Raw genomic sequence first — 27,282 nt, 5'->3', positions numbered from 1 at the left:
ATTTGATACTTAAGAGTGAGGTGAACGAACATTGTACTGAAAATATTTATGGAAGAATTTTTACCCACATACTTTTTATGTCTGAAATTTGCATTTACAGCATAGCATATAACTGAATATTATACCGTTATAGAACAGATGATGGGAAAACGGCATTTTTAAGATTCAGCAAACATTTTAAAGCTATTCTAGATAATATGGCAGATGTAACCCTAAGTCCTTTAAAAGTGTATGTACTTTATTTGTTGGGGCTTCCGTCCGCTTTTCTTGTTCATTTTCAGCACAGTGCTGGGTCTGAATGCTGAATCAAAATCAAACTGCTCTAACGATGTTATTAATGTAGCAACAGTGTAACCGTGGTTCTGTACCGTAGTTACACCTAAATTGTATCGTATAGGGAAGATTTTCTTAAACACTCGAGCATAAATATGAAGCCCATAATTTCAACCGGTTACAGAAGGCTCAAATCCCCCACTTACGGAACTTCCGATAATTGACGTAAACAAGTAGTTAGTATCAGTTTCTTTGTTGAAGTTCTATCAGTCGCAAATATTCCACTGGCTTCAATACCTTCATGGGAAAAATATGCTATCAGTCAAAATCATCAAAGGAACTAGATAAGCATTTTAAGCCGTATCATATCGACTCAACCATGGCTGCGAAGGACTTCGAATCCATAAAAGCTTTTTCAGAATAGAAATACAACTATTATTATTATTATTTATACAAGAAACACAAAAGGGGTCTTGCAATATGGGATGATTAGACTTATTTGTGTCGAATGAATTCATCCACCCCCACATAGTTCCTGTAACGTTGCGGAAGAACAGGAGTGTTTGCAGTTTTTAAATGATTTGGCTATTTTTGCTTAAGGATTAGGATAAGACAATTTCAGAATTAAGTACAAATTTCTGCACTTTGAATTCTTAGCAGTGAGATCTATGAACAATTTATCAGTATTATTTCCAGCAGTAAGTGAAAAAGTTGGTACTTGAATCACTTTTAAATTCATCAGTTGAAGTACTGATATTTCATTTTCAGTGGTTTGAAATTCTCAGTTCGTTAATGAAGGATTTTCATCATTATTCAGTAGATTGTAACATTGAAAACGAGTAGTTTATGGCCAATAATACTAAAAATAGAATGATTAGGGGGTTTAGTCAGGACATTAGAGGTCAATGATTTTATATTCCTTTTTAAAATTGTAGGTTTTATGCCTTTTATGTCAATATGAAATTATGAGACATACCACCAGTTACATATAATCGTTTCCGAATGCAAATTAGATTACTGGAAGTTGTAAACAGAGAAAGCATCAGATCATTATAATCAGCCTTATCACTGAAATTCAGGGTTTATTATCACAGACAGTAAAATGAGTAGTACTATGTACGGATTTAGTGCGACCAATATTCCTAAATCCAGAGTTATGAAGACGAAATTAATTCGTGAATAAAAGGTGCCAAGAATCAGATATTTATCACACGTTTTTAATTTCATTCACTGCTTTTTATTCGTTGTTGAATTATTTGTTGTATTTTGACGGAAATGGGATACAGTGTCGACTAAAGGAGGGTTTATACAACTTCAGATCATCAACATAGATGATGTATGTCGAGTGATTGGGGCCCCACTCGAGTTGGAAGGGAATGGTGTGACCAATAGCTAACTTCAAAGTCACACCTCGTGGCCAGCACCTAACGTGGACTAACTTTCGTCGTATCAAGGTACTATGGCTGCTTTGATGACCGTACAACACAAAGGACATTATTACAGTAATGTAATAGTAAAAGTAGGTACAAAGAAGAAGTTGCAACCAACACCACATGGGCCAGTTCATGGTGTGCAATTAACTAATGCGCGTTGCCTGTTCCTGAATTTGAGAAGGATCAGTGAACTGTTCAACATTCAGTGACATGATTGCCGGATAGTTGGCATGGACCCACTGACATTTCACCAGTCCTACACAACTATGAGTATATATTTGATTAAGATAAACAAGCAATTTACCAGAAATCTCAAACCATCAAAATTCAAGTTCATTTACTGCTTCATAATTAAGACACGGAGCTTCAAAATCGTGGAATGGGAATAGAGATATCTGTATCCGTTTTCTTTCAAGATTCGTATGGTATTTAATACAGACATGGAAATAATTGTATACCCGTCTTGAAATACAATGTCGAACCGAGCATGTGACTGCCAAATGCATTAGTTCAATTGTGTTGGTTAGTTTGTGCCCAGTTGTGTGATAAATTTAAATGACTAACATGTAAGTCTTTCCAATATTCCTTTTTCTGGTTGGTTGTCCTATCCATCTATTTGCTAATCGTGATCCATTACTACATTGATGCATAAATACTTCAAACACACTGACTAATTGACATTGGACATTTTGTATTCATATTAATGCATTACAAATTCAACTGGTCTGACTCAACCTTAGATTTATTTCGCTACAGAACGATTTCTGGATATTGAATTGCCAGTGTTATTTCTAATTAAATATAGTTATTGGCAATTCTAAGTGTCAGTGTCAATATAAATCTCATTCAGTTACGAAGTAGTTTAATTCTGGTGTTAATTCAATACTAGTATTATTCCAGTCTAGTTGTGTCCGTTCAGTCCAATTATACTTCGCTTCTACTATATATTCTAGTAAATTCAATTACATTAATATGTATTCAAGAACATTTGTATTATAGTTCTTACTTAATTCATATAGCCTCGGATATCGATTATAACGATAAAGAACGCAACATGTAGGTATGTTGATCCCAGAAATTGATCGGTCGAGTAACTGAATATGAAGTCGGTATCCAAAGTTGCACTGGGTGTATTTTTATAAGCCTAACCATAAAATCTAACTTTCTTTAACTCTGACTAACTGTTTGGTGGTATTTCACTCTCTTTCGACATTCAACGTTGTAGCACCCCACATGACTGATTAGTAACTGGAGATTTTCATATGGCAATGACACATTCATTCTAGAAAGACAGGTTTTCCATCAGGATTATATATATATATATATATATATATATATATATATATATATATATATATATATATATATATATATATATATATATATAATATGCATGTGATTCTACAATTAATCATAATTTTTTAAATTTGAGCTTACATTCAAGGTTGTAAGACAACAAAAAACAGTCAACCGTAAACTAGTCAAACATAAAATTGATGGGTTCAAAACAGCTAAGTAAAAATATGTTTCAACCAATAAGAGCATAGCCAGTTTATCGATAATGAATTTAACCAGTGAGATACAAAAAATATGGATGAAGCCTGATTACTAATAAGTAATCTAGTCATAAAACAAGAATTTAACCCATAGTTTCTACTTTTTTTATGACTGGGACCACTGGTAACGTTTTTTACTGGACGATGCCAGATTTAATCCCATGTAGATTAATCTTGTTGATGAGCGTAAACTAAGCTTCGTGTCAGCTGATTCCAAAATCATAACATCAAACAAATGTACTTCTATGCCGTATCCATTCCAACTGATAATTATTACTAATGGCTAGATTAAAATAATATTATTTATTACTGAGTAACTAAGTAGAGGAAATGATGAGATTATAATTTATGGACAAACTAATCACATTTGGGATAACAGATCTTGAATTTTGGTGTGAAATTCATTCATTCATTTGATAAAATAGCGTTTTGACATTTTAGCTGATGTCATTTTGTGATTATAACCCTAAATCTAATTTCTAACCATAACCATCAATTGTATATCAAAATCCTTACTCTTCACATATGTTTAGAAAGTTCGTTTAGCCTTAGTAAGTCGGGTGACATTCTCAAGGTCATTTTAACGTCACTCAAAGGTTACCCATAAATTATAGTCTCACCAAAGAAAATATCAAAAGGAATTTTGTAGAGATTTTAGTAATTTCAATAGTTGAAATCATGAGTCAGTTGAAGCTAGACCACTATGGAAAACCTGGAAACACTGGACGGCCGTTTCATCCTATTATGGGATTCCTCAACAGTGCCCATCCACGATTCCAGCCCCCGCGAGATTCGAACCCGGGACCTATCAGTCTCGCGCACGAGCGCTCCACAAAACTCCTGATATTAATCATCTACTCACTAGTGACTGACTTCAAGAAGCATTTCCTGGAGTTCTAGTGAGAAGCCGTGACCAGTGGAGTTCAACTAGGTCTGTTGTGAGATATCAGCTCACTGAAGACAATGATGTACGGTGGTGCGATTTCGTGGATTGGTTGAAGTTAGACATTAACACCGTTGGATACCAGCTCAGTGGTCTAATAATTAAGCGCCCGGGATCGTGGATGCGCACTGCTGGGGAGTCCCACGATAGAACGAAGTGGCCGTCCAGGGTTTCCAGGTTTTCCATGATGGTCTAGCTTCAATTGACTCATGATTTCAACTATTGAAAGAAATTATATTTATCACATTTAATAAAATTAATAGAATAAGATAAGCAACTGTAAGTATAGAAAATATCGCTTAGAATTAAAATCGAGTATAATGAACTAATGTGTTCTTTATTTGCCTATATAATGATAATCATAATGATTTATTCATTTTATAATTAATAAATTTGTTTATCTTACTATTATTAGATTATCAATGAATATTAACGTTATAATTTGATACACCGATTGTAATTTGATTATGTTCATTTGTATTGAGTTTATTACTAACTTGATAGGTAAATAAACCTCGTCTTGTTTTCTTTCCTTTTTTTTCTTTGTAAAACAAATACGAGATTTGTGTAAATATAGAAAATAGAGAAAGAAAAAGAGAAAACAATTTCAAAACAACAATCTATAAAAATTTATTTATATAAAGAGATGAAACAATTTGAAACTTTTATAATAGAAAAACAAAACACAACATGTATGCGATTATCCTAATTTATGCTTTATATTTCATTACTAATGGAAAGTGTAAGTTGACTTTATAATTGATGACATGGTTATAATTATTGTTTTGTTTTCCTACATTCTAACTTTTTTGATGAGGCTATAATTTATTGGATGAACTAATTAGATTTAGGATAATAGGTCTTGAATTTTGGTACGAAATTCATTCATCCATTTGGCTAAATAGCATCTTGGTATTATAGCTAATGTCAGTTTGTAATAAAAACTTTAAATCTAATTCCTAACCTTAACCATCAATTGTAAATCATAATCTTTTAGTGGCCCGTGAATCTGACTCCTATTTAGATCGTACGAATGTTTGTTATCGCCTATTCTCGTATATAATCGTCGACTTAAATCGCGTTAGTCAATAACGGAATCAAATAAGTCGAATAACGAGAATTGACTTTTGAATACATATATTTTGTATATGAAGCAAATGAAGCAGAGCAGAGCAAAATGACACGCAGGGAAGATGGCTGGGGAGCCAATTACATTTTAGTCAAGCGTTACTCAATATTTATAGGCAGACAAAATAAACTACAGACATGTGATGAGTCAGTCATGGGATATGAAGTGCACACACATATACGCTCATATAAAAACAGACAAGAGTGATAAGCGAATGATTGACAAGGTCAAAATATGAATCAAGTAGAATGAATAGAATGGAATGTCCGAAAGCTAGAATAAGATACATTGGCTTAAAATAATGACTGACACTACAATCTTTATTCTTTAAACTGCTTTACAACTCTCATTTAATTCTAGTAAGTAGGTAGACACTGTCAAGGTCACTTTAGCGTCGCTCAAAGATCATCCATAAATTATAGTCTCGACCTACTTTTTAAAGAAAAAAAACATTTAACGGTTACAATTAATTTGTATTATAAATAAAGTAATCGTTTGTTTATTCCATTTGGCCATTTGTGAAGATGATTTCATTTATAGAATTAACTTTAAAACAAAAAGAAAGCTCAATCAAATGTATTTCGTCTCTTCATATTTTGATCGTGGAAACTGGAAGTTTTAAGTATTTACTGAAAGTACTTAAAGCATCTATCATCTCTTTATCTTCTATTGGAAAATATTCTCCTCCTACTACTACTTTTCTTTTTATTTATTAACGAATAAAGATTTAAGTGCTTATTACAGTTTCCTTAAATGTAAAAATAAATAGTTGAGGTCATGAGTCAATTGAAGCTAGACCATCGTGTAAAACTCGGAAGCATTGGACGGCCGTTTCGTTCGACTATGGGACTTCTCAACAGTGCTTCCAGGTTTTCCATGGTGCTTTAGTTTTAAATGACTCATAATCTCAACTATCAAAATTATTTTAATATCCACAAAACCCCTTCTGATAGTAAAAACAAATGTCAAAAAGAAAACGAACAAAACATATACTCAAAAGTTTCTATACAATTTCACTCGATAGTTTAATTTTATGAAAAGTATGATTTTTGCTTCATTTATTAACCATTCGTTTTTCAGTTATAAATAATCTTTAAGAAAAAGAAATAAGTAGTAAATAGCTAAATAAGCAATACAAATTAATGAACAGTTGTCTAGTCGTTGAGCGTTCGTGCGCGAGACTGATGGATCATGGGTTCGAATCCCGCGAGGCGGTGTTGTGGATGCGCACTGCTGAGGAGTCCCACAATAGGACGAAACGGTCGTTCATGTGTTTCCAGGTTTTCCATGGTGATCTAGATTCAATCGACTCATGATCTCAACTATTGAAAAGAAATCCCTAAAATAATAGTCTAATTCAATAATACAACATAAATTTAATCAACATAAACATTGTAGAAAGTGAAAACAGTGAAATATGAAACCAAAGATAATATCTATTTATTCACTGTGTAAATTAAGGCTAAAATTCTTTTTTAACTGTCCGTTATGGATATACCCATTATACTGTTATCCAACATCCTGAATTAAAAAAAACACAAACCTAATAAAAATTGGAGTTTAAAATGAAATCTTTAATGAAAGTTACATTCTGATCTGTAGCGTTTACTCTCTAAACAGATATGAAAAATGACCAGAAGTGTTAGGTATAATAAACACAGTGACGATTGATAACGTTGTGGATGAAATCAACATTTAGACTATATTAGACTATATATTAATGACATCTAGTTGAATGATATAAAAAAGGTAGGATAATTAAGTTTAGACTAAGTGTGAGTAGATATAAAATGACCTAGTGTTTACTAAACCTTTTAATTTTAATTTAACACGAATCTTTCATTCTCATTTTCGAAAGCTTCAGTTTTAAATAATGCAAATGCTTATTCACAAAGTAAACCCCTTAAGTAACTATATTGTCTATTACACAATATTATAATGTTAACAGTGAAGATGATATTGTTATGACCTTGGATGTCTGGTTTTTTTATCACACGATTTATCTACCAATCCGAATACGACTTATACGAATCTTCACACTAGGCCAACCAATGACGTTCAACCGGTATGGGCAGTTTAGCGTCCTTATTGGTCCTATGTCCTCCGAGCCCTTCCACTTGAGTCCAGAACACAATACCAGCTTCCGAATCAGAGCAGATCGTTTATTTCAGACATACCCGGTTTATATATCAATCAGACAGACCGCAACGTACCATAAAGTAGGAAATAATATTTGTACACAAATAAGCCCACAAAGTGGCTGTGATTGTGGGAGGCAGTAGTTAATAAACTGAACATAACTTAAGAACCGTAAATCGTACAATAATAGATTATAGGTCAAAATAAAGCTTATCATAAAAGGAATATAAATATACATAGTGTAATTGTTGAGTAGTTATACAATAAGAATATTTATAGAATATTAGTCCATGAATAGTCCTCGGAAGTTACCTGTAATTTAATCTTTACCGGATATAACAGATATAGTCAAATTGTAGTTTTATTTATTGTTATACTTTTGTATGACTTTCAAATGGAATTATTATTTTGTTAGTTGAACATGTATCAGCAAGAACCGTGAAGTCAGACAAATTATCAGGTGGGTAAATTGTTCAATAGTTTGACACGTATAGTATAGATTTTATTTTTACTAATCTCATCAGTATAATTTTATTAGAAAGTATTGCAAGTTATAATGGTAATGAATTTTGAGGAAGTTAAGGCAACTATTACAACCACAATTAAACATTATTCAACAAAAGCCATTCTGCATTTTCCTTGTATTCAACATATAACGTGTGTTTAAACAAATATTTGTCAATATTAGAACGAATAATTTGACAAAAATTGGGCGCCGAGTATAGAGAAGTCATTATATGTGAAAATTATATTTGAAATAATCTCAGCGATTGAAAGTTAAATCATTCCAACGTTTTGTCCAGCTAACTTGTCTGGACTTCTTCAGAGCAATGATGAAAATCAAAATCATCAAAGAAATATATAGCTTTTAACAATCAAAACTATACTGTGTTAAACCAAACATATTTGGATGCTGAGTTTTATAAAATAGAATAACATGAGTCTTATGTTTTTTTTTCCAGATTCATCTGCTTCAAAGATGCTTACCTTGAAAAATTTGACAGATCCTAGTAAGTATAATACGTTTTACAAGATTATCATTGAAAATGGATGGGTACATGGCAAGAATTCGTAATTTATTGATGATCAATTCCGAGATACATCCTAGAGATTGCTAAATTTTTATTTTAATTAAGGTTTCTTTTCGGTTTATTTGGGATTGTTGATGCTTTTGTTTATATGTACTGTGAGATTGTCTTTTCGTACAGTGTTCTCTCAGAGATTTTAACTTCAGATTTGTGCTAAAAGCTTAATAGAAACAAATTGGTTTATCGAGATTAACCAGTATATTTAATCTTCGAGATATAATATTTAGACAAATGGTGTAAATATTATATTTGACCATAATGGTGTGTTATATAAATTGTAAATTCACAAATTTTCTATATGACAATTAAAACAACGGTAATCAAGATACAATTATGTTATTTTTATAGGTTTATTATTTATTTATTTAAACACATAAACATTGGTACATGGAGGCACCAAATAGATATGCACCACATAAATCATTCGATTTGTGTGAGGGATAAGATACTGGCTGGGTGCTCAATTTCAAGCACCCCGAACCTTCGACCTGAAAGTCTGACCCACAAAGCAGTGGAGCAACGTCAGGAGATACAATCCCATGGTAGCCGGTGACCAACGATTAGTTCATACGCCATTTGTTCCCTCAGGATACTGGAGCCCATGTGCACCATTGGTTTGAAATCAGGGTTTTCAAACTCCTCTAGGTGGACTTTCCGTATCCATCAACCCGGTTAAAGCGCTGGACATTCGCTTTTCGTCCTCTCAATTTCATGAACAACACCACCTCTACGAGAGAGCAGTGAGTAGGACTTCCCTGGCAGTGGGTTTATACACGTGGCCATATGAGAGTATTTCGAAAGGGTGAGCTGACTCTCCCCACTCTCGGCTGTACCAGGGAATTTGGGGTCACTTTGTGTAAGAAATTATTACCTATTCACTGAAAATATTTAATTTATTTGGGATTAATTTCTGAAGGTGTTAGGGATAACTGATTGGTGTTAGCCACATTCGCTCACCAATTCACAAATTCTAACTCAAATCTAGACTGTTATCCAAAAAGTTTATTACCTACTGAGTCTTAAGTATTTACTCTGAAATTACAATAATTTAATGGATCGCTACCGTAACTTATACTTCTTTATTTTGTCTGTGTGTAAATCTTAAGATACCATACCTACTAAGTCTGTGTTGAAATGACCAATACCCTATGGGGTGGATCATGATCCATATATTGTAACTATCAGATAATAGTTGATATAGACCATTTATATGTTTCTGTAACAAACTTCTCAATTAATTTTCTTGATCTAACTCTATTGTAAGTTTAGGTTAATATTCATCACTTTCAAGTCGAACTTTTCTATACATCTCAGAGTAATGAAAAGACATTGTTGGAATCTTATTAGTTTTATGACACTTCCTTCAGAGCATGTAAACAATTCACCTTTTTTCGGTTAGATATCCACATACCACAGAAATCAAATAATCGAACTTCATGCAACGGTACAGGTGAGTGTATAATTACGCATAATATTTTTTTTGTATGTCAGAATAACATAGTTGTGAAGTTGTCTAAAATATTTCAGTTATTTGTACAACATTCTGTAGCTAATTAGTATAGTTTTAATACAATCTTTCTAAAAACTATTATTTTGAAAGTGATGTTGCTAATGAGATCAAAGTTAAACATTATTTGATGTTATTGCGCTACCTTGTTCATGTATTAAACGCAGCATACATTTCTTAATTCTTTAGGTAAATGTGAACTTCAAAAATCAAGTAAAAATGTTCCTGTCACCACTACGAGTAAGTGTAGATTGATGTAAAGTATTATAATATTGAGAATATATGTCAATTTCAGAAATAGAAGTTTTTCAATAGAAGCTCATTACTTGATTTGATACAGGGTTCGAATATTAATAGCCGTGGTATGTGGTTAAGGGTACATTTCAATGAAACAAGGGATGTACTGTTTTATCTTCAATTTATTGGCACTAGTTTTGATTGGAAGAGTTTACGGAGCTCACTAGGCAACTCAATAGGCCAGTTTTTAAATCATTTTAAGAGACTCCTAACACCTAAGACCTACCCTAAATCTCATAAATAAAACTTATTTTTTATATGAACAAACCCTAAAAGTATACCCCCATTTACACTCCTCATATTCGGTTTCTTATTCAGGGTTCAAGACACAAAGACTTTTAGAAACAGAGAACTGAACAGGTAGTCTATGTCTACGGCGTTCACTTTATGAGACGAGCTTAATCACTACACCATAGTGGTAGTGTAATGTATGCTACTTATACGAACAGATATAAGTAGTATGTATCAGGAATTGGGAGTAGGCTTCTTACTGATAAAAGAAGAATATGAGGAGAAGAGAAATAAAGAAAAAAACAGTAGGAGTAGGAACAGGAATAAAAGAACAAGACAAATCAAGAAATATGTGCAAATGGAGTACTCAATTTATCATGCAGTGTTTGATTCATTTCAATAAGTTGGTTTACCCTATCTAAGTCTCTATATATTTTAGTGGCTGTGGTCTGCAGTTGATGAAAACAACAATTAACGTTACCTATGAAAATTGCTTCTCACAGAGTATTACTATCTTTCTCTGCAGTCCAATATAAGCTTGCAATGAAAAGATATGTTGAGCATGAAAAGCCTTTCTTAAAACCATGTTATCTCCTAACTAAAAGATTATTCCATTTCACATGGTTTAGATAACCCTCCTGAATAATATTGTTCCTTAGATTGGCGACTCCAACGGTTGAACTAACGGGCTGATTGTTGCTAACTAGGTCTTTATTCTTGATAATTTAGACTGCAAAAGAGACATACCAGACAGTTTTGTCAGAGGTTTGGTAATTACATCACTCAGGGTTGTCATAATCTTGGGATGAATACCTTCGAGACCATTAGACTTATCTCGTCTGGAGTGTTGAATTAATCCTAAAACAACTCCTTTCTTATTAATCAGATGATCCATCGACAAGTCATCATTATTATAATTAACGGTTGGTCTTTCTTCATCGTTGGTAGAAGCCACTTTACCAAACTATCCCAATAAAACTTCAGCCTTTGCAGCATCATTTCTTATCAACATCAAGAAAGCTTTTTTTTACCAAAAGTGCCGGGATCCCATCACTTCTCTGAGTTCATCTCTTTATACACATGAACAACCTTTTTCAGACTATTTTCACAAACCTTAACCAATCGTTTTTCATACAAGAATCTTAGCTTACTTGTTAACGCTTTGCATACGTCCCTAGATTTACCTCAGACACAAGTTCACAACTCTACAGTAGGTGAGTGCATATTGGTTTAAATATTTACATTACTTCTTCATATGCTATGGAGGGAAATTATGTACCAATGCTAGTAAAATGATTCCAAGTAACGTTACAGTGAATTACTTATTATCATTGATTAACATAATCCAAATATAATTTTCCTACAATTATATATTAATGAAACCAAAGCAAATATTACATACAAAATTAAACATTAAATTCACTTGGTATTGTTTACTCGAATCTTCCCATTGATGTTTAGGACTGCAACTGATCCGTCTCTTATTGGCATATGTGCATACTGTGTGAATTGTCTCGATATTGCCTTAATTCACAAGCATTATAAGCAAAGATGGATAGAGTGAACATCAACTCTGAGATGCAGGTACATCCAGGTGACGATTCCGAAATAGGACGAAACGCGCGTCCTGGATTCTACTGCTAGCCACTATCCATCTTTGTTTATAAAATAAGACATTATTTTACGAAATCAGCATGCAATTTCTATATATTAAACATAAAACTTATATATTTTCTTTCAGCTCCCCACGTTCCAACAACAACAACACACCAGAAAATTTCACAAAATCATACAAGTGAGTGCATTATTTCACAATTAAAGATTTATTATTGAAAAATTGGTAACTAATGCTATTACACTTCCGGATTTTCTCTAAGTTCATATTCTAAATAAGATTTTGCACATTATTGAGGTCTGTTAATGAATGCGTAAATTTTTATTGGGATAGTCTTTTGTCCAATGTTTCTTCAGAAAACCTTATTTCAAATTTATGTTAAAAGTTTGACATAACTGAAACATGTTCCAGTAACATTGAATTTTCGATGGAAATGAGTATAGTTAAACTTGAATAAATAATATATAATGCTAGTATTGTATTCTGTGAACATATAATGAGTAATGCGAATTGCAAATTATCAACTTTTACAAAATGTGACAATTGATGGAATAGGTATTGAAGAGAAATGTTTACGAAGATTTGATGAATTGGGTTCAAAATCGCTTATATAAGCAATGCTGATATAGATCTCGAATCACAATCAGTTCTATACTGCTTGGTTCTGTAAATAACTACTAAAGAAAAGATAACTCGTAACTACGTAAAAGGACAAAAGAAGTATTTATTGATTGAGATCATGAACTGATTGATTGATCACCGTTGGAAACCTGGAAGCACTGAACGGCCGTTTCGTCCTACTGTGTGAATCCTCAGCAATACGCACCCACGATCCCGCTCTCGGGGTTCGAACCCAGGGCCTTCAGTCCCGCGCGCGAACGCTTGACCTACTGGACCACTGAGCCGGCATCCGATGGTGTTAGTGTCTAACATCAACCAATCCACGAAAGTGCGCGACCATCTTCCATTGTACTGAGGTGGATACCTGTCACTACCCGACACGGATTAGATCCACTGGTCACGACTTCTCACTGGAACTCCGAGGATTTTCTCACGAAGCTAGTCACTAGTGAGCACATGGTAATTTTCAGCGTAGGGGTTATGGATGATCTCAATCAAAAACTTATTAAACTTCACAACCCCAATACTGAGAAGTATTTATGTTGCATTAAGTTCTAGAGATAATAAGTAAATTAAAAATAACACTGAATAGTTTATACAGAATAAGATAGCTCAATTAATATTAATTGATCAACAAATTAGATCAAAAAACTCCGCTTGAAATTCTAAGTGGAATATGAATTAGCAATGAAAACACACTTATTATTCACAACGCCTGCCAAGATTTATCATGACGTCTACGTTTGACCCAGATGTAACAATCATAAATACTTTATAATCATAATTAACTTGTGAATAGTGTTGCCGTATTGCTTTACTTTTGTCTTTTTACTAATACGTTTTATTATGTTTCTTGTTTCTTAGTTGCTCATGGAACAAAAGCAACTACTGCTGCACCTAGTAAGTCGCTTCCTATCTTATTTAAAAATTAATCGTGGGAATGTTTTGCAGTTTTGTTTTATCTGTGTCATGAGTTTATGGAACTAGAGTTTTATGAATTTCTATAAGTTTTGTTAAATCTTGACAATCTTCTTCTGTACTGTAGAACAAATGGATTAGTTTCTTGTGATGATTAGAAGTATTTGAATTATTGTAATAACTAGGACTTCCCGAAATCGTGCAATGTACAGCAAGTAGAACGAGATGAACATAAATGGACGTATTGTATTTGGCATTCAAAATCAGGCAGTCACTCAAGTACACGAGAATCATTAGTTTATACTAACACCACAGCCGCCACAGCTTAAATTAGAACCTAAGTTTCTGAAATCAATTGAACGTCTTCTTTGTAGGTTCATTGTATGTCTGTCAGACTGTGTATTGGATACAGACACTGTATGATCTAGAATATGCTCATTAGTATTAGAATTAACAACTGAAATTGGAAAAGACTCACCTGGATCATGGAATTGTATATGTTCAACATGTTGGTTGTGTAATGAAATCAATGGTATCTAGAATTTAAACCATAGATACACCAACATTATCCTCCCCCCAAATAATATAGGGTCCTTATATCTCAATGTAATAACCAATTTGACGTTCCCAATTTGCATCTTCACCTCATATTCTACACTTTGATTACAAAATGTGAGTGGTTGAAGATACTTTACCTACTTACCTACGCCTATTACCCCTTGTGGAGGAGCATAGGCCGCCCACCAACATTCTCCATCTAACTCTGTCCTGGACAATCCTTTCCAGTTGCTATACATCCTTTTTCATGCCTGCTTCCAATTCTCGGTGCAGTGTGTTCTATGGCCTACCTATTTTCCGTTTCCCCTCAGTATTCCAAATTAGTGCTTGCCTCGTTGTGCAGTTTGGTGATTTCCGTAATGTATGTTCTATCCACTTCCAACGAACTTTCCTAATTTCCTCTTCAGATGGAAGCTGGTTTGTTCTCTCCCACAGTAGGCTATTGCTGGTGGAATCTGGTCAACGGATATTGAGTACCTTGAGTAGAAAATTCTTTATAAATACTTGTAATTTTTTGATGATGCTTCTAGTTGTTCTACAAGCCTCATCTCCATACAGCAGAACTGTTTTGTGGTTCGTGTTGAAGATAAGGTATTGCCAAATGGATTTGACCCAGATTTAACAATCATAAATACTTTATAATCATAATTAACTTGTGAATAGTGTTGCCGTATTGCTTTACTTTTGTCTTTTTACTAATACGTTTTATTATGTTTCTTGTTTCTTAGTTGCTCATGGAACAAAAGCAACTACTGCTGCACCTAGTAAGTCGCTTCCTATCTTATTTAAAAATTAATCGTGGGAATGTTTTGCAGTTTTGTTTTATCTGTGTCATGAGTTTATGGAACTAGAGTTTTATGAATTTCTATAAGTTTTGTTAAATCTTGACAATCTTCTTCTGTACTGTAGAACAAATGGATTAGTTTCTTGTGATGATTAGAAGTATTTGAATTATTGTAATAACTAGGACTTCCCGAAATCGTGCAATGTACAGCAAGTAGAACGAGATGAACATAAATGGACGTATTGTATTTGGCATTCAAAATCAGGCAGTTAATCGAACCCAAAAATTTTTTAGTTTGTTGGTCACTATTTTATATATTCCCTAATCTTCGTATACAGATCGTGATGATTACCTTCACTAGATAACGCCTAAACGCTGTAATAATGGGAAGGTGGTTACCAAGTATTAATTACTTTTATTATTGCACAACACATAAATCGCCAAAATTACAGGTACGCTTAGAAAGCATGAAAGTGTAGTACAGAAAACAAAGCGGGCAAGCGAGTAAGTGAGTGAACAGGATTAGAATGTACATATATATAGGCATAGTGAAGTGAATGAATCGTCGAATCAATTAAGCGACTAGTAGTAAGGCTTGCGGAATGGATATTATGCGTAGGCATTAAGCAATGCTCAAGCATACATATCATACAAGTGCAACAATAATAAAGGTACAATTGTATAGATAAGTTGTTATTGTGCAAATGACTGTCCGTTGATTAAGTTAGCAAAAGGGCTTAACCAAATCAAATGTGAACAGACTCAATTGCACGTGAGCTGCTATAACAGCTCCCTCCAGCAAACAAAAATACAAAACAGTGTCTGTGTTTGTGAAAAAATTGTTAAATTAAACAGGGCAGTAAATATCGAAATTTACGAAATTAAGATGTATGAAGGAACTATCGTGGAAGTTATTACAAATACTTGTAAGCTTGAGTTCGCGCACGTTCGTGAGGTCAGATAAGATTATTATAGGGGATCAAAATAATACTGTAATGCTTTTAGAAGTTTATAAACGTTGATATCAGAATATACAAAATATGTCGAATATAATAGTAAACAAGTTAAAAGTACCTATGTGCACATATAAAACAAAGATTTACAAACAAAATTCACATCTGAAGAGGTGAAAGAAATTATTAATTCAAAATCGTAGCTATGTATCGTTGCGGCCTTTTCACTCTTCGATCATATCTCGTAATTGCCTGATTCTCTTCGTTGTTCTTCGTCGATGTCATTGATGATTGGGACTCACGTTCTGGCGATTCAACGGTTTTCGAAGGATCTGTATGTACTGGTTGATTGTCAGCGTCGATGGAAGCTGGTTTGACTCGTTCGATGCTAATTACAGCCGTTTTTCCAGCTTTATCTACTGTAATAATTTTATCAATTCCTCTAATCACTTTAAATGGACCATCGTAGGCCGTTTGTAAGAGAGGCCGCACATTATCCTTTCTGATAAACACATGGGTACTGTCGATCAGTTGTTTTGGTATGTACACTCGATTTGACGTAGCCTCAGGAACTTTACTCTTAGATTACTCATATGCTGCCTTAGATGCTGTACATAGTTGACTATATCAGTTGGAGCACTTTTGCCTGAGGTGAAAAACTCTTCTGGTAGACGTAGATAGTCCCATAAACCAACTCTGCTGGGCAACATTCTATATCCTGTTTAATTGCTGATCTTAAACTCAACATGACTAATGGGGGCTTGTTGGCCCAATCGTTTTTGCTAATAAGAGCTGTAAGAGATGCTTTAATTTGCTAATGTAATCTCTCTACCATACCACTCGCGATCGGATGGTAGAATGTTGCTTGAATACGTTTGATTCCGAAGAGCTTTGTGAGTTGTTGGAAGAGGCGACTCTCAAAATGAACTCCTCTATCAGTTGTGATATTAGCAGGCACTCCATACTAAGAAATCCAATGGTCCGCTAGGGTTTTGGCTATAGTTTGGCTGAAATTTCTTCGACGGTCACTGCTACAGGCGATCACATTAATCTATCAATGCATGTGAAAATATAACTTGAACCATTTGAAATCTGCAGCGGTCCCACAATATCGATATGTATACGCTCAAACCCGCTATCGTGGTGACGAAAAAAACCTACGGTGGAACTGGTGCAACTATGTATCTCAATTTCCTGACATTTTATACAAGCTTGCGTCCAGTTGAGAATATCCCTGTTCATACTTGGCCATACAAAACGCTCGATGGTTAGTTTGATTGTGGCCCTTATTCTAGGATGCTATATATTATGCATAGCTTCGCAAACTTTTCGTTTTAGTGGCTTCGGAATAACTGGTCGTGGTTGGCCCGTGGAGATACTACACGTGGTGTTTACTTTTTCGAATTGAGTTTCTTTGGGTACCAAAGAGGTTGTGTTGGCAGACCTTAGTCTATTTAGCTCAACATCTATATTTTGCAATACTGCCTATTTGTGATAATCGATTTCAGACTAGATAAGAGCATTTATCATCGTTCTGGATAATGCGTTTGCCACTTCGTTATTATTGCCTTTAATATGCTGTATGCTAGATGGAAATTAGGAAATAATTTCTAATTGTCGAATTTCCCTCGGCGAATAGTTATCCTGCTTGGCGTTTCATGCTTTCGTTTATGATTGCTTTACGATCTGTTACATTGTAAAAATGGTACCCTCTATCATATGTAACAAATGCTTTATTACCAAGTAAATCGCTAACAGTTCTCTTCCAAACGTACTATACGTCGTCTGAGTAGGATTTAATCTCTTCGAGAAAAATGCAAGTGGTCCCCATGTACTGTTTACTAACTGCTGCAGTACTGCTTCCACTGCTATGTTCGATGCGTCCGTCATGACGACTAGTGGTGCTTCGCTCTTTCGTCGTACAAATATCGTCTTCTGATCTAGCGCTCGCTTAGCGTTCTCAAACGCCTGTATAGCCTCTGTTGATAGACGAAATGCTTGGGTATGTCTTCGCAAAGCGTCCATCAATGGTTGTAATATTGTTGAGCAGTTTGGAATTAATCGTCTATAATAGTTTATTAGTCCCAAGAATAGTCATAATTTTCCTTGTGATTCGGGCAACGAATAATTACGAATAGCAGCAACTTTTGTTGGAGCTGGCATGGTACCTTGAGAATTTGTCATATGACCCAGGAATCGCAACGATCCCTTTCCGAATTCACACGCTATGTTCCTGAAGTTTCGTAAACAACTGTCATAGATGTTGTAGATGTTCTTTCATGGTAGTGCTAGCTACTAGCATATCATTGATATATGCGTATACTCCTGTCAAACCTATAAATACCTGATCAATGAATTGCTGGAAGGTTTGAGCTGCATTAGTTAATCCGATGGGCATTTGCAAAATCGTAAATAAGATAAATGGAGTGATTACAGCAGTTTTGGGTATACCTTCTGGTGCCACGTGTATGTGGTAATAAGCCCGAACAAGATCAATTTTTGAAAAGACCGTGGCACCTATATAGGTAGAGATGTCGTGGATGTGCAGTACTGGATATCTATCCGACATTAGTTTGTTTGTTAAGAGCTCTATAATCTCAGCGTGGTCTGATTTCTCCATTCCCTTTGATAACCATATACAACGGGGATGCCCAGGGACTATTCGATGGCCTTATGATACCAAGTTTCACTAATTTTTCGAATTCTCGTTTCGCAATATTCAACCTTTTTGGGCCTAGCCTTCGTGGTTTTGCGTTAGTCGGTGAACCTTTCGTTGCAATGTGGTGCTGTACAGTATGTTTAAGATCTCTGTTATTGTATGACGCTCTCGTCAAATCAGCGTACTCATTTAGAAGCCACCTATATGACCCGCTTTTGTCTTTTGACACCACTAAATTCATTGATACGTGATCGGTTGTCACTCCTTTTATCACTACTGAATGGTCTCCGTTTACAAGCCGGTTTCGTTGGGAATCCACTAGTAATTCGAAATTCTTTAATAAGTCAATACCAATTATAGATACGGATACATCTACGACAAGGGATTCCCAGCAAAATGGAGTGCTAAGACCGAAATTCAATTTCAATTTTTGCTTCCCATATGTTTTTATGTCGGATATGTTTGCTGCTTTAAGGGTTAGTGCTGTATTATTATTTCGTCTTTCGTTGAACGACGCTTATTTCTGTTCCCGTGTCTACTAAGAATTGAGTGCATGTTACTCTATCCTGGACATAAAATAAACGACTGTTTCTAAGAGCTGTGCTAGTTGTCGCAGCCGTTACGGACAACCTGTGAGATCGTTTAAATTTACATAGTGATCTACATTTTCTAGCTCTGTGGCCGAACTTCTGATGGTACCAGCGTGTTGTAGGAGCTGAGCGTCTTCTACAGCATGATCGGTTTCTATCTCTTGATCTACTTCGCGACCATCTTCTTTGTCCGTCGTCCTGAATTAGGTTCGTCAGTTTGTGGCATAAAACATCAATCTTTTCTTGTAACGCATCGATTCTTTCATCTTCTGTGGAGATATGCCTATGTGGACTCGTGTGTCCCATTCTCTCAAAAATCCTATCGGCTATTTTGGTGATGCTGTCTATGTCGACATTGCTGTCCCCAACTGCAAGCATCTGCTGCACGCAGTGGGAGTCGTCGTATTCACAAGTGATAAAATATGTTTTTCTCTACGTTTCTGGCCCCGATCGTGTTGCTCATATAATTTTTTAACTGCGACGGAGTCCTATCTCTTATTTGCATCTGACTGGGCAGCTGCTGCCGGTCGGTTGACGAGACGGCTTTTATTACTGCCTGCTTTGGTACGTCGTATGGTTTCCCTGCGTCCGGCTTAGCTAAGACCTCTCGCAAATTGTCTTTTAGTTCATCCGAAAGTAGTGGGCATCCATGACCGAATTTATCTCGCTGTAAGTGAAAACGATCAGCTACAAAGTAACTTTGAAGTCTAATGAACCAAAGATGAGGGTCAGTGACCTTAAAAGGAGGAATAGTAAGGTTAATGAACCTCATGGACGGTGCTTAACGAAGGTCTATTGTGTCGTTATTTGAAGACATTAATAAAAATTAAATACTACGCGAATAAAATGTAAATGTCACAAAAATAAATCATCACAAACTGACACAAAGACAGACCGATAAAAACAGTGATGGTAACCAATGAAACGATTTAAAACATAGATCAAACTTACTAAATTATATATATATATATATATATATATATATATATATATATAGTTACGTTCAATAATCCTTGTGAGATAATGTGCGTGTAATTAAAATAGTGATATAAAATTCCGAAATTATGATCATAATCCAGATGATAACCCGAATTGAAACGGAGCGCGTTGGAAATTCGAAGTTATATTATGTCGTCGAAAATCGTTTCGTGTACGCATGTTATTATCACCAATTCTGTGGCGGTCGGTTGGCCCAGATGTAACAATCATAAATACTTTATAATCATAATTAACTTGTGAATAGTGTTGCCGTATTGCTTTACTTTTGTCTTTTTACTAATACGTTTTATTATGTTTCTTGTTTCTTAGTTGCTCATGGAACAAAAGCAACTACTGCTGCACCTAGTAAGTCGCTTCCTATCTTATTTAAAAATTAATCGTGGGAATGTTTTGCAGTTTTGTTTTATCTGTGTCATGAGTTTATGGAACTAGAGTTTTATGAATTTCTATAAGTTTTGTTAAATCTTGACAATCTTCTTCTGTACTGTAGAACAAATGGATTAGTTTCTTGTGATGATTAGAAGTATTTGAATTATTGTAATAACTAGGACTTCCCGAAATCGTGCAATGTACAGCAAGTAGAACGAGATGAACATAAATGGACGTATTGTATTTGGCATTCAAAATCAGGCAGTCACTCAAGTACACGAGAATCATTAGTTTATACTAACACCACAGCCGCCACAGCTTAAATTAGAACCTAAGTTTCTGAAATCAATTGAACGTCTTCTTTGTAGGTTCATTGTATGTCTGTCAGACTGTGTATTGGATACAGACACTGTATGATCTAGAATATGCTCATTAGTATTAGAATTAACAACTGAAATTGGAAAAGACTCACCTGGATCATGGAATTGTATATGTTCAACATGTTGGTTGTGTAATGAAATCAATGGTATCTAGAATTTAAACCATAGATACACCAACATTATCCTCCCCCCAAATAATATAGGGTCCTTATATCTCAATGTAATAACCAATTTGACGTTCCCAATTTGCATCTTCACCTCATATTCTACACTTTGATTACAAAATGTGAGTGGTTGAAGATACTTTACCTACTTACCTACGCCTATTACCCCTTGTGGAGGAGCATAGGCCGCCCACCAACATTCTCCATCTAACTCTGTCCTGGACAATCCTTTCCAGTTGCTATACATCCTTTTTCATGCCTGCTTCCAATTCTCGGTGCAGTGTGTTCTATGGCCTACCTATTTTCCGTTTCCCCTCAGTATTCCAAATTAGTGCTTGCCTCGTTGTGCAGTTTGGTGATTTCCGTAATGTATGTTCTATCCACTTCCAACGAACTTTCCTAATTTCCTCTTCAGATGGAAGCTGGTTTGTTCTCTCTCACAGTAGGCTATTGCTGGTGGAATCTGGTCAACGGATATTGAGTACCTTGAGTAGAAAATTCTTTATAAATACTTGTAATTTTTTGATGATGCTTCTAGTTGTTCTACAAGCCTCATCTCCATACAGCAGAACTGTTTTGTGGTTCGTGTTGAAGATAAGGTATTGCCAAATGGATTTGACCCAGATTTAACAATCATAAATACTTTATAATCATAATTAACTTGTGAATAGTGTTGCCGTATTGCTTTACTTTTGTCTTTTTACTAATACGTTTTATTATGTTTCTTGTTTCTTAGTTGCTCATGGAACAAAAGCAACTACTGCTGCACCTGGTAAGTCATGTAATGTTGCTTTCTCACTCTTTATTTCGGTGTTAGTAATCCTGATACCTTCCATCTTTTGTGAAGTGTGATGTATAGAACTGTCTGTGTGTATTGGCACGATGTATGGGATTTTCATTTGGGATGATCGTTCCAGGAGTTCCTCAATTTGTCCTACCCCTTTGTTCCCGTCTTGATGAATCTCAGTGATTGTCTCGTCTTCTTTTCCTTGACTAGTCTCTCTGTTTTAGTCTATTTTCCTGCTAGTTTCTTCGTTATATCATTTAGTTTTCCGATACTTCCTCTTTTTTTAAGCTACTTCTGCTTTCGTTACTGGATCTTCTGCGTAATTCTACTTGTCGCCTCCAATGTCCCCCCCATTACTCTCTTGTTCTTCCTTTCTTGAGTAATGTTCAGGGTTTCCATAGAGACGCATTTCTTATGATGATAATTCTCGCGGCCCGGCACCTCCTGATACATTGTAGTTAGTGCTTCGTTGATCCCTTTCCTGTTGTCCTCAGTCGTAATTTCTTCTTTTTTGAGTAGATCTTGCAAGGCTTAAAACCTGTTGTTGAGATCCATCTTGAATTGTTTGAGCCCGTCAGTATGTCGAAGGAAGTTTGTATTGAAGCTTTGTAATTCTGTTTCTCTAGTTGTTGAGTGCTTCCTTAGCGCAGATTTTATTTTGTTCAAAACTAGGTGGTAATTTGAAGCTATGTTAGCTCATATCTTTGTTCTGACGCCCGCCATGGATATTCTGATGTTTTTGATGTACATATGATTGATGTAGTTCTGTGTTTTGTGATCTGGTGAAATCCATCAAGCTGTGTGTACGCGTTTGTTACGGAATATAGTGCCGCTTATAAATATTTTGTTGAATGCGATTAAATTTGCGAATCTGTCACCATTTTCGTTTCTTTCTCCCAGTTTATGTCGTCTTATGATATCTTCATACCCGGTGTTATCCATTTCGACTTTGACGTTTGTCTCTCATCAGGATGGTCAGGTTCTTTCATGGTTATTCGTGTACAATCAACTGTGGCCCTTCATAAGACTGGTCGTTATCGTAGTCGTTGCCATCATTGGTGGGTGCATAGCACTGGAAAACATTCATTATGATCCTCCCCTTCTTTTTTTTGATGTGATAAGCTAATCAGAATCAGCCTAATGAGACGATCAATCGATGGCATTCGGGAGTGATTTGAAGGACTGGTGCATTTCATTTGGTAGCCTAATATGCTTTCTCTTTTACCATTGTGTTCTCGCTCAAGTAGACAGTTGTGAAGTTAGCGCGCAGCATGTCGTGTATCAGTATCAGATTTCGGACACGGCCCGTCATGGCAGCTTTGAAGGACACTTCGATGATCCCGGATTCATGAGATCCTCATTCTATAAGAGTTTTTTGTGCTTCTTCCAACAGTATCTGTGCAACTCCTTGTGTGTGCAAAACATTTTCTTGTTCATAAAAAAGTACAATAGCATCTCTCCCGAATCTAATCTTTTCTCTACAGCTTGATTCCAATGGTGCTTCACTTATTCATTGCACTGCCAGGTTGTATCTCCTTATTTCCGTATCTATTTTACCGGTTTCCCGGTCTCTCACATTGTCCGGACATTCCATGTTCCTACATTAATTATTGCTCAGGTTGTTAAAGGAGTTATTGGCCTCGTGATTTCCGAAGAATTTCGGCTTCTACCATGAAGCGTCATATTTCTTCTAGGAGGACAGAGTTTAAATTGGTTTAATTTGTTTGTTCTGGTAAGCGTTTTTCAGCAATGTTGTTTTCTACGGGATAGGGATGCTGATCCCGTGCGTAAACCTCATCCTTCACACAGGCCTGTCTTAAAAAACACATTTTTTAGATGACCAGACCGAATCGAATCTTTCTGAACGAATTTAATAAAATTCATACGATATTGGTTTGTTTAACTTGACCCAACTAAGTATGAAGGCCAATTGGGTTATCAGGAAAGAAAATAAAAGATCTTTAGTAAATAAGTGAGAGACTGGAGCACAGGAAAATGCTAAGACGAACCGATATTTTAGCAGTTTACTTTGATATAATTTTTGTGCAAGTAGGCAATTCAATTCAGCTATACTTTGTGTGCAGCAGACGGACACCTTATCAGTTTACTTCCATACAGTTTCATCTTCCTATTTCATTCTAAAACTTTGTAATAAACCAAAGGCTTTTAGAGCTTGTAATAGGCGTCGAGTCGCGATCGACTATGATTACCACTACAGGAAGATTACTTATCAGATATTAGGTTTGATCCCTTCATAGACCAAAAAACCAAAAGGCAATTGACGGTCGTAATAGAATATATTTGTTGACAATCTCGTGGTGTCGAAAGAGTACCGAGATCGTACCAAAGAGTACAAGCGGGACTACGTAGCGTACACGAATGCGTGCAAAGTCACAGTTAACGGAAGAAGGTAAGGTTTTAATACAGTTAAACAAACAGATACAGTAAAACAATCACTGGTACAATTGGTTATAATTGTTTCCATTATGCCAATCGCGTTCTCTTCATAAAAGTAGGTCCCTATAAGCTAAAGTGAATACACCTGTACAGAACGTGGAAAACATTGCAAGTATGCGTTACATGTATACAGAGAATGTACACCTCAGACACCTATGCGCTCTAAAGTAAACAAATAGATATAGATGATTCCGCTAGCAATTATACGTTACATGCATACATAGAATGCATAGACCGAGGCTTTACACTTCATAGTATACACATAGGTAAAGATGGTTTGGTTGACTCCAACAGTAGTAGTAAATGAATACATTACTTACCTTTATACCATTAGAGTTATGGGTCGTCTATACCACAAACAATTTTAGTGTCAGCCCCTATGTACTAGTTACAGAACAGTTTATAGCCATTGCTCTGGTTTGTATCAGACCTAATGGACCCTCCTAGAGATAATTCACTCATGTACTGTTATGATTTTATGTCCGGCTTTAATCACGTGATTTATCCACCAATCAAAATACGACTTATACAATATTCGCACTATGCCAAACCAATGACATTCAACCGGTATGAGCAGTCTAGCGTCCTTATTGGTCCTATGTCCGCCTAGCCCGTTCGCTTGAGTCCAGAATTCAATACCAGCTTCTGTAATATGAATCGAATCATTTATTTCAAACATACTGTGTTTATATATCAACCAGACGGACCACAACGTACCATAAAATAGAAAATAACATGTGTACACAATAAAGCCAAAAAGTGGCTGTGAACGTGAGAGGCAGTAGTTAATAAACTGAACATAGCTTAAGGACCGTAAGTCGTACAATAATAAATTATAGGTCAAAATGAAGCTTATAATAAGGGGAATATAAATATACATAACCTAATTATTGAATAGTTACATCACGTAAGTTCACGAATAAAGTGCCATACTCAGAGTTGTGTGTCTGGACTTACTACAGATAATATTTGTAGTCAATTCATTTCTTTCTGGAATATTTTACAAGTGGATGTTTGAACGCAAATCAAATGTTATTTAAATATCGATTGCCTCATAGTTCTGCCTGCTTATTGAGATCTATTGATTTGGCGACTACTTTTAAATGACATCACGGACAGTATTCAGTTCATTAATATTGAACTGATTTACTTGTTTGCGTTTTTATTTGTAAGTTCAAAGTTGGTAAAAACCAATGGGACGATATTTCCTCTGACCAAATGAATAAACATTTTAATTTATTAGCCCAAATGGAGAGGCAACTAATTTTGCCTGGTTCATAGTCATCATGAAATTGTAGAGAATTATTTCAAAAAGGAAATAAGTAACATTATGTAGGTTATTGAAAATATAAATCAGAATTTTTGAGTGTCCTTTATTGGAAAATCGAACTATAAGAACGTATCATCAAGTTTCATGATCAGTCAAATATTCAGATAAACAATTACCCCCCCCCCCAAAAAAAAACACATTGACAAATATCTTTTTTTAAACAGAGTTGAAGTACACTGTAAAACTGAACAGAAATATTTCTTATTTATGTATTTGTTTAATGAAGTCAGTTTGAATATTGTAGTGTTGGTTATTGTGTTAAGCCCATACAACGTATTCTAGCTACTTGAAAGGCCAATTTATCCATCCTTCTTGAGTCACATTTTGACCTTGTTAATTATTCACTTATCAACCCTGACTGTTTTTATATGAGCGTATGTGTGTACACTTTTTATCCTATTCATCACATATCTATAACTTATTTTCATCTGGCTATAAATAACGCTTGATTAAATGGAGTTGGCTCACACGCCTACTCCATTGCTCGTCGTTTCGCTTCACTCTCTTCTCTTTGCTTCCTTCGCTTCGTCTCTTTGATTGCCTGTTCAGATCAATGAGTGTAAATAATATATATGTATTCGAAGATCCATTTTCGTATTTGATTTATTTAATCCCGTTATTCCCTAACGCGAATCAAGTCGATGATTATATACAAAGATAACCGACATATGTATTTCAATAACATTCATACGATCCAATTGGAATCAGATTCAGGGCCACTAAATATTATTAAACGAAACTTAACATTGTAAATTGGAACAATCAGGATACTTCACTCTAATATAATGATATCTCTTTTATATGGAATATATATTGTTCTGTTTTTTTTTCAAATATGATTGTTTTAAAGAGTCATTCCTAAAAAGTAAGCGAATATTTATTGCATTAAAACGTTGATGACCTTTAATATAAAAGTGCTAATATTCTATAGTGAATCTAATTAAGACTGTTGAAAGATTTTCTGTTTATACCTTTTTAAATTTTAGATCAATGATGAATAGCTCCAAGGATTGATATTCACTTATAACCTCGTACTATGCTTATTAGCATATTATGTCAATTAAATAGCGGTTAATATCTGTCTCTATTTCTATCTAGGATCTCATATTTAACCTAAATATTACTAACTTAAATTTTTTCAATTTAAATGACTAATTATCTGAAGATACATTTATTCAAGTATAATATAAAACTATATTTAACAGCTATAGATGAGAATACTATGTAAACTATCGTATAATATACTTATCCTTTGATACAAATAAAAGTATTTCACTTAGGTTGGATACCAAGGAAATTGTCAAAAGTCAATAAAACTATTTGTATCTATGGGAAGATACAAGTCGAATAATACCAAGTGAATTGAAATTCACCCCATTGCACAAGCAAGTGGCTATCAGGACTCAGTAGCTAAGTGGATAACGCGATGGCATTTGAAGCGAATGGCACTGGGTTCGAGTCCCATAGTGAACATCAACTCTGAGATGCAGGTACACCCAGCT

General features: G+C 34.9%; 1 protein-coding gene across 2 annotated transcripts; it reads left to right on the top strand.

The window, feature by feature from the left end:
• Window positions 1–4,857: 4,857 nt before the first annotated feature.
• MS3_00006281 (uncharacterized protein) lies at window positions 4,858–27,047 on the top strand. 2 transcript variants are annotated; one of them, XM_051214412.1, is made up of 12 exons: window positions 4,858–4,947; window positions 7,889–7,933; window positions 8,436–8,483; window positions 9,961–10,011; window positions 10,258–10,308; window positions 11,775–11,810; window positions 12,338–12,391; window positions 13,697–13,732; window positions 15,037–15,072; window positions 20,603–20,638; window positions 21,943–21,978; window positions 26,767–27,047. In XM_051214412.1, exons 1-12 carry the CDS (start codon window positions 4,896–4,898, stop codon window positions 26,772–26,774), a joined length of 489 nt encoding a protein of 162 aa, XP_051067582.1. In that variant the 5' UTR covers window positions 4,858–4,895; the 3' UTR covers window positions 26,775–27,047. The 2 variants fall into 2 exon arrangements, with proteins under 2 accessions (XP_051067582.1, XP_051067583.1); XM_051214411.1 differs by lacking the exon at window positions 13,697–13,732 and having other exon boundaries at window positions 26,767–27,015.
• Window positions 27,048–27,282: the final 235 nt, after the last annotated feature.

Source organism: Schistosoma haematobium, chromosome 2, assembly GCF_000699445.3.
Source record: "Schistosoma haematobium chromosome 2, whole genome shotgun sequence".
In the NCBI taxonomy this organism is placed as follows: Eukaryota; Metazoa; Platyhelminthes; class Trematoda; order Strigeidida; family Schistosomatidae; genus Schistosoma; species Schistosoma haematobium.
The sequence above is the reverse complement of the archived record's forward strand: the minus strand, read 5'-3'. Positions and strand labels throughout refer to the sequence as shown.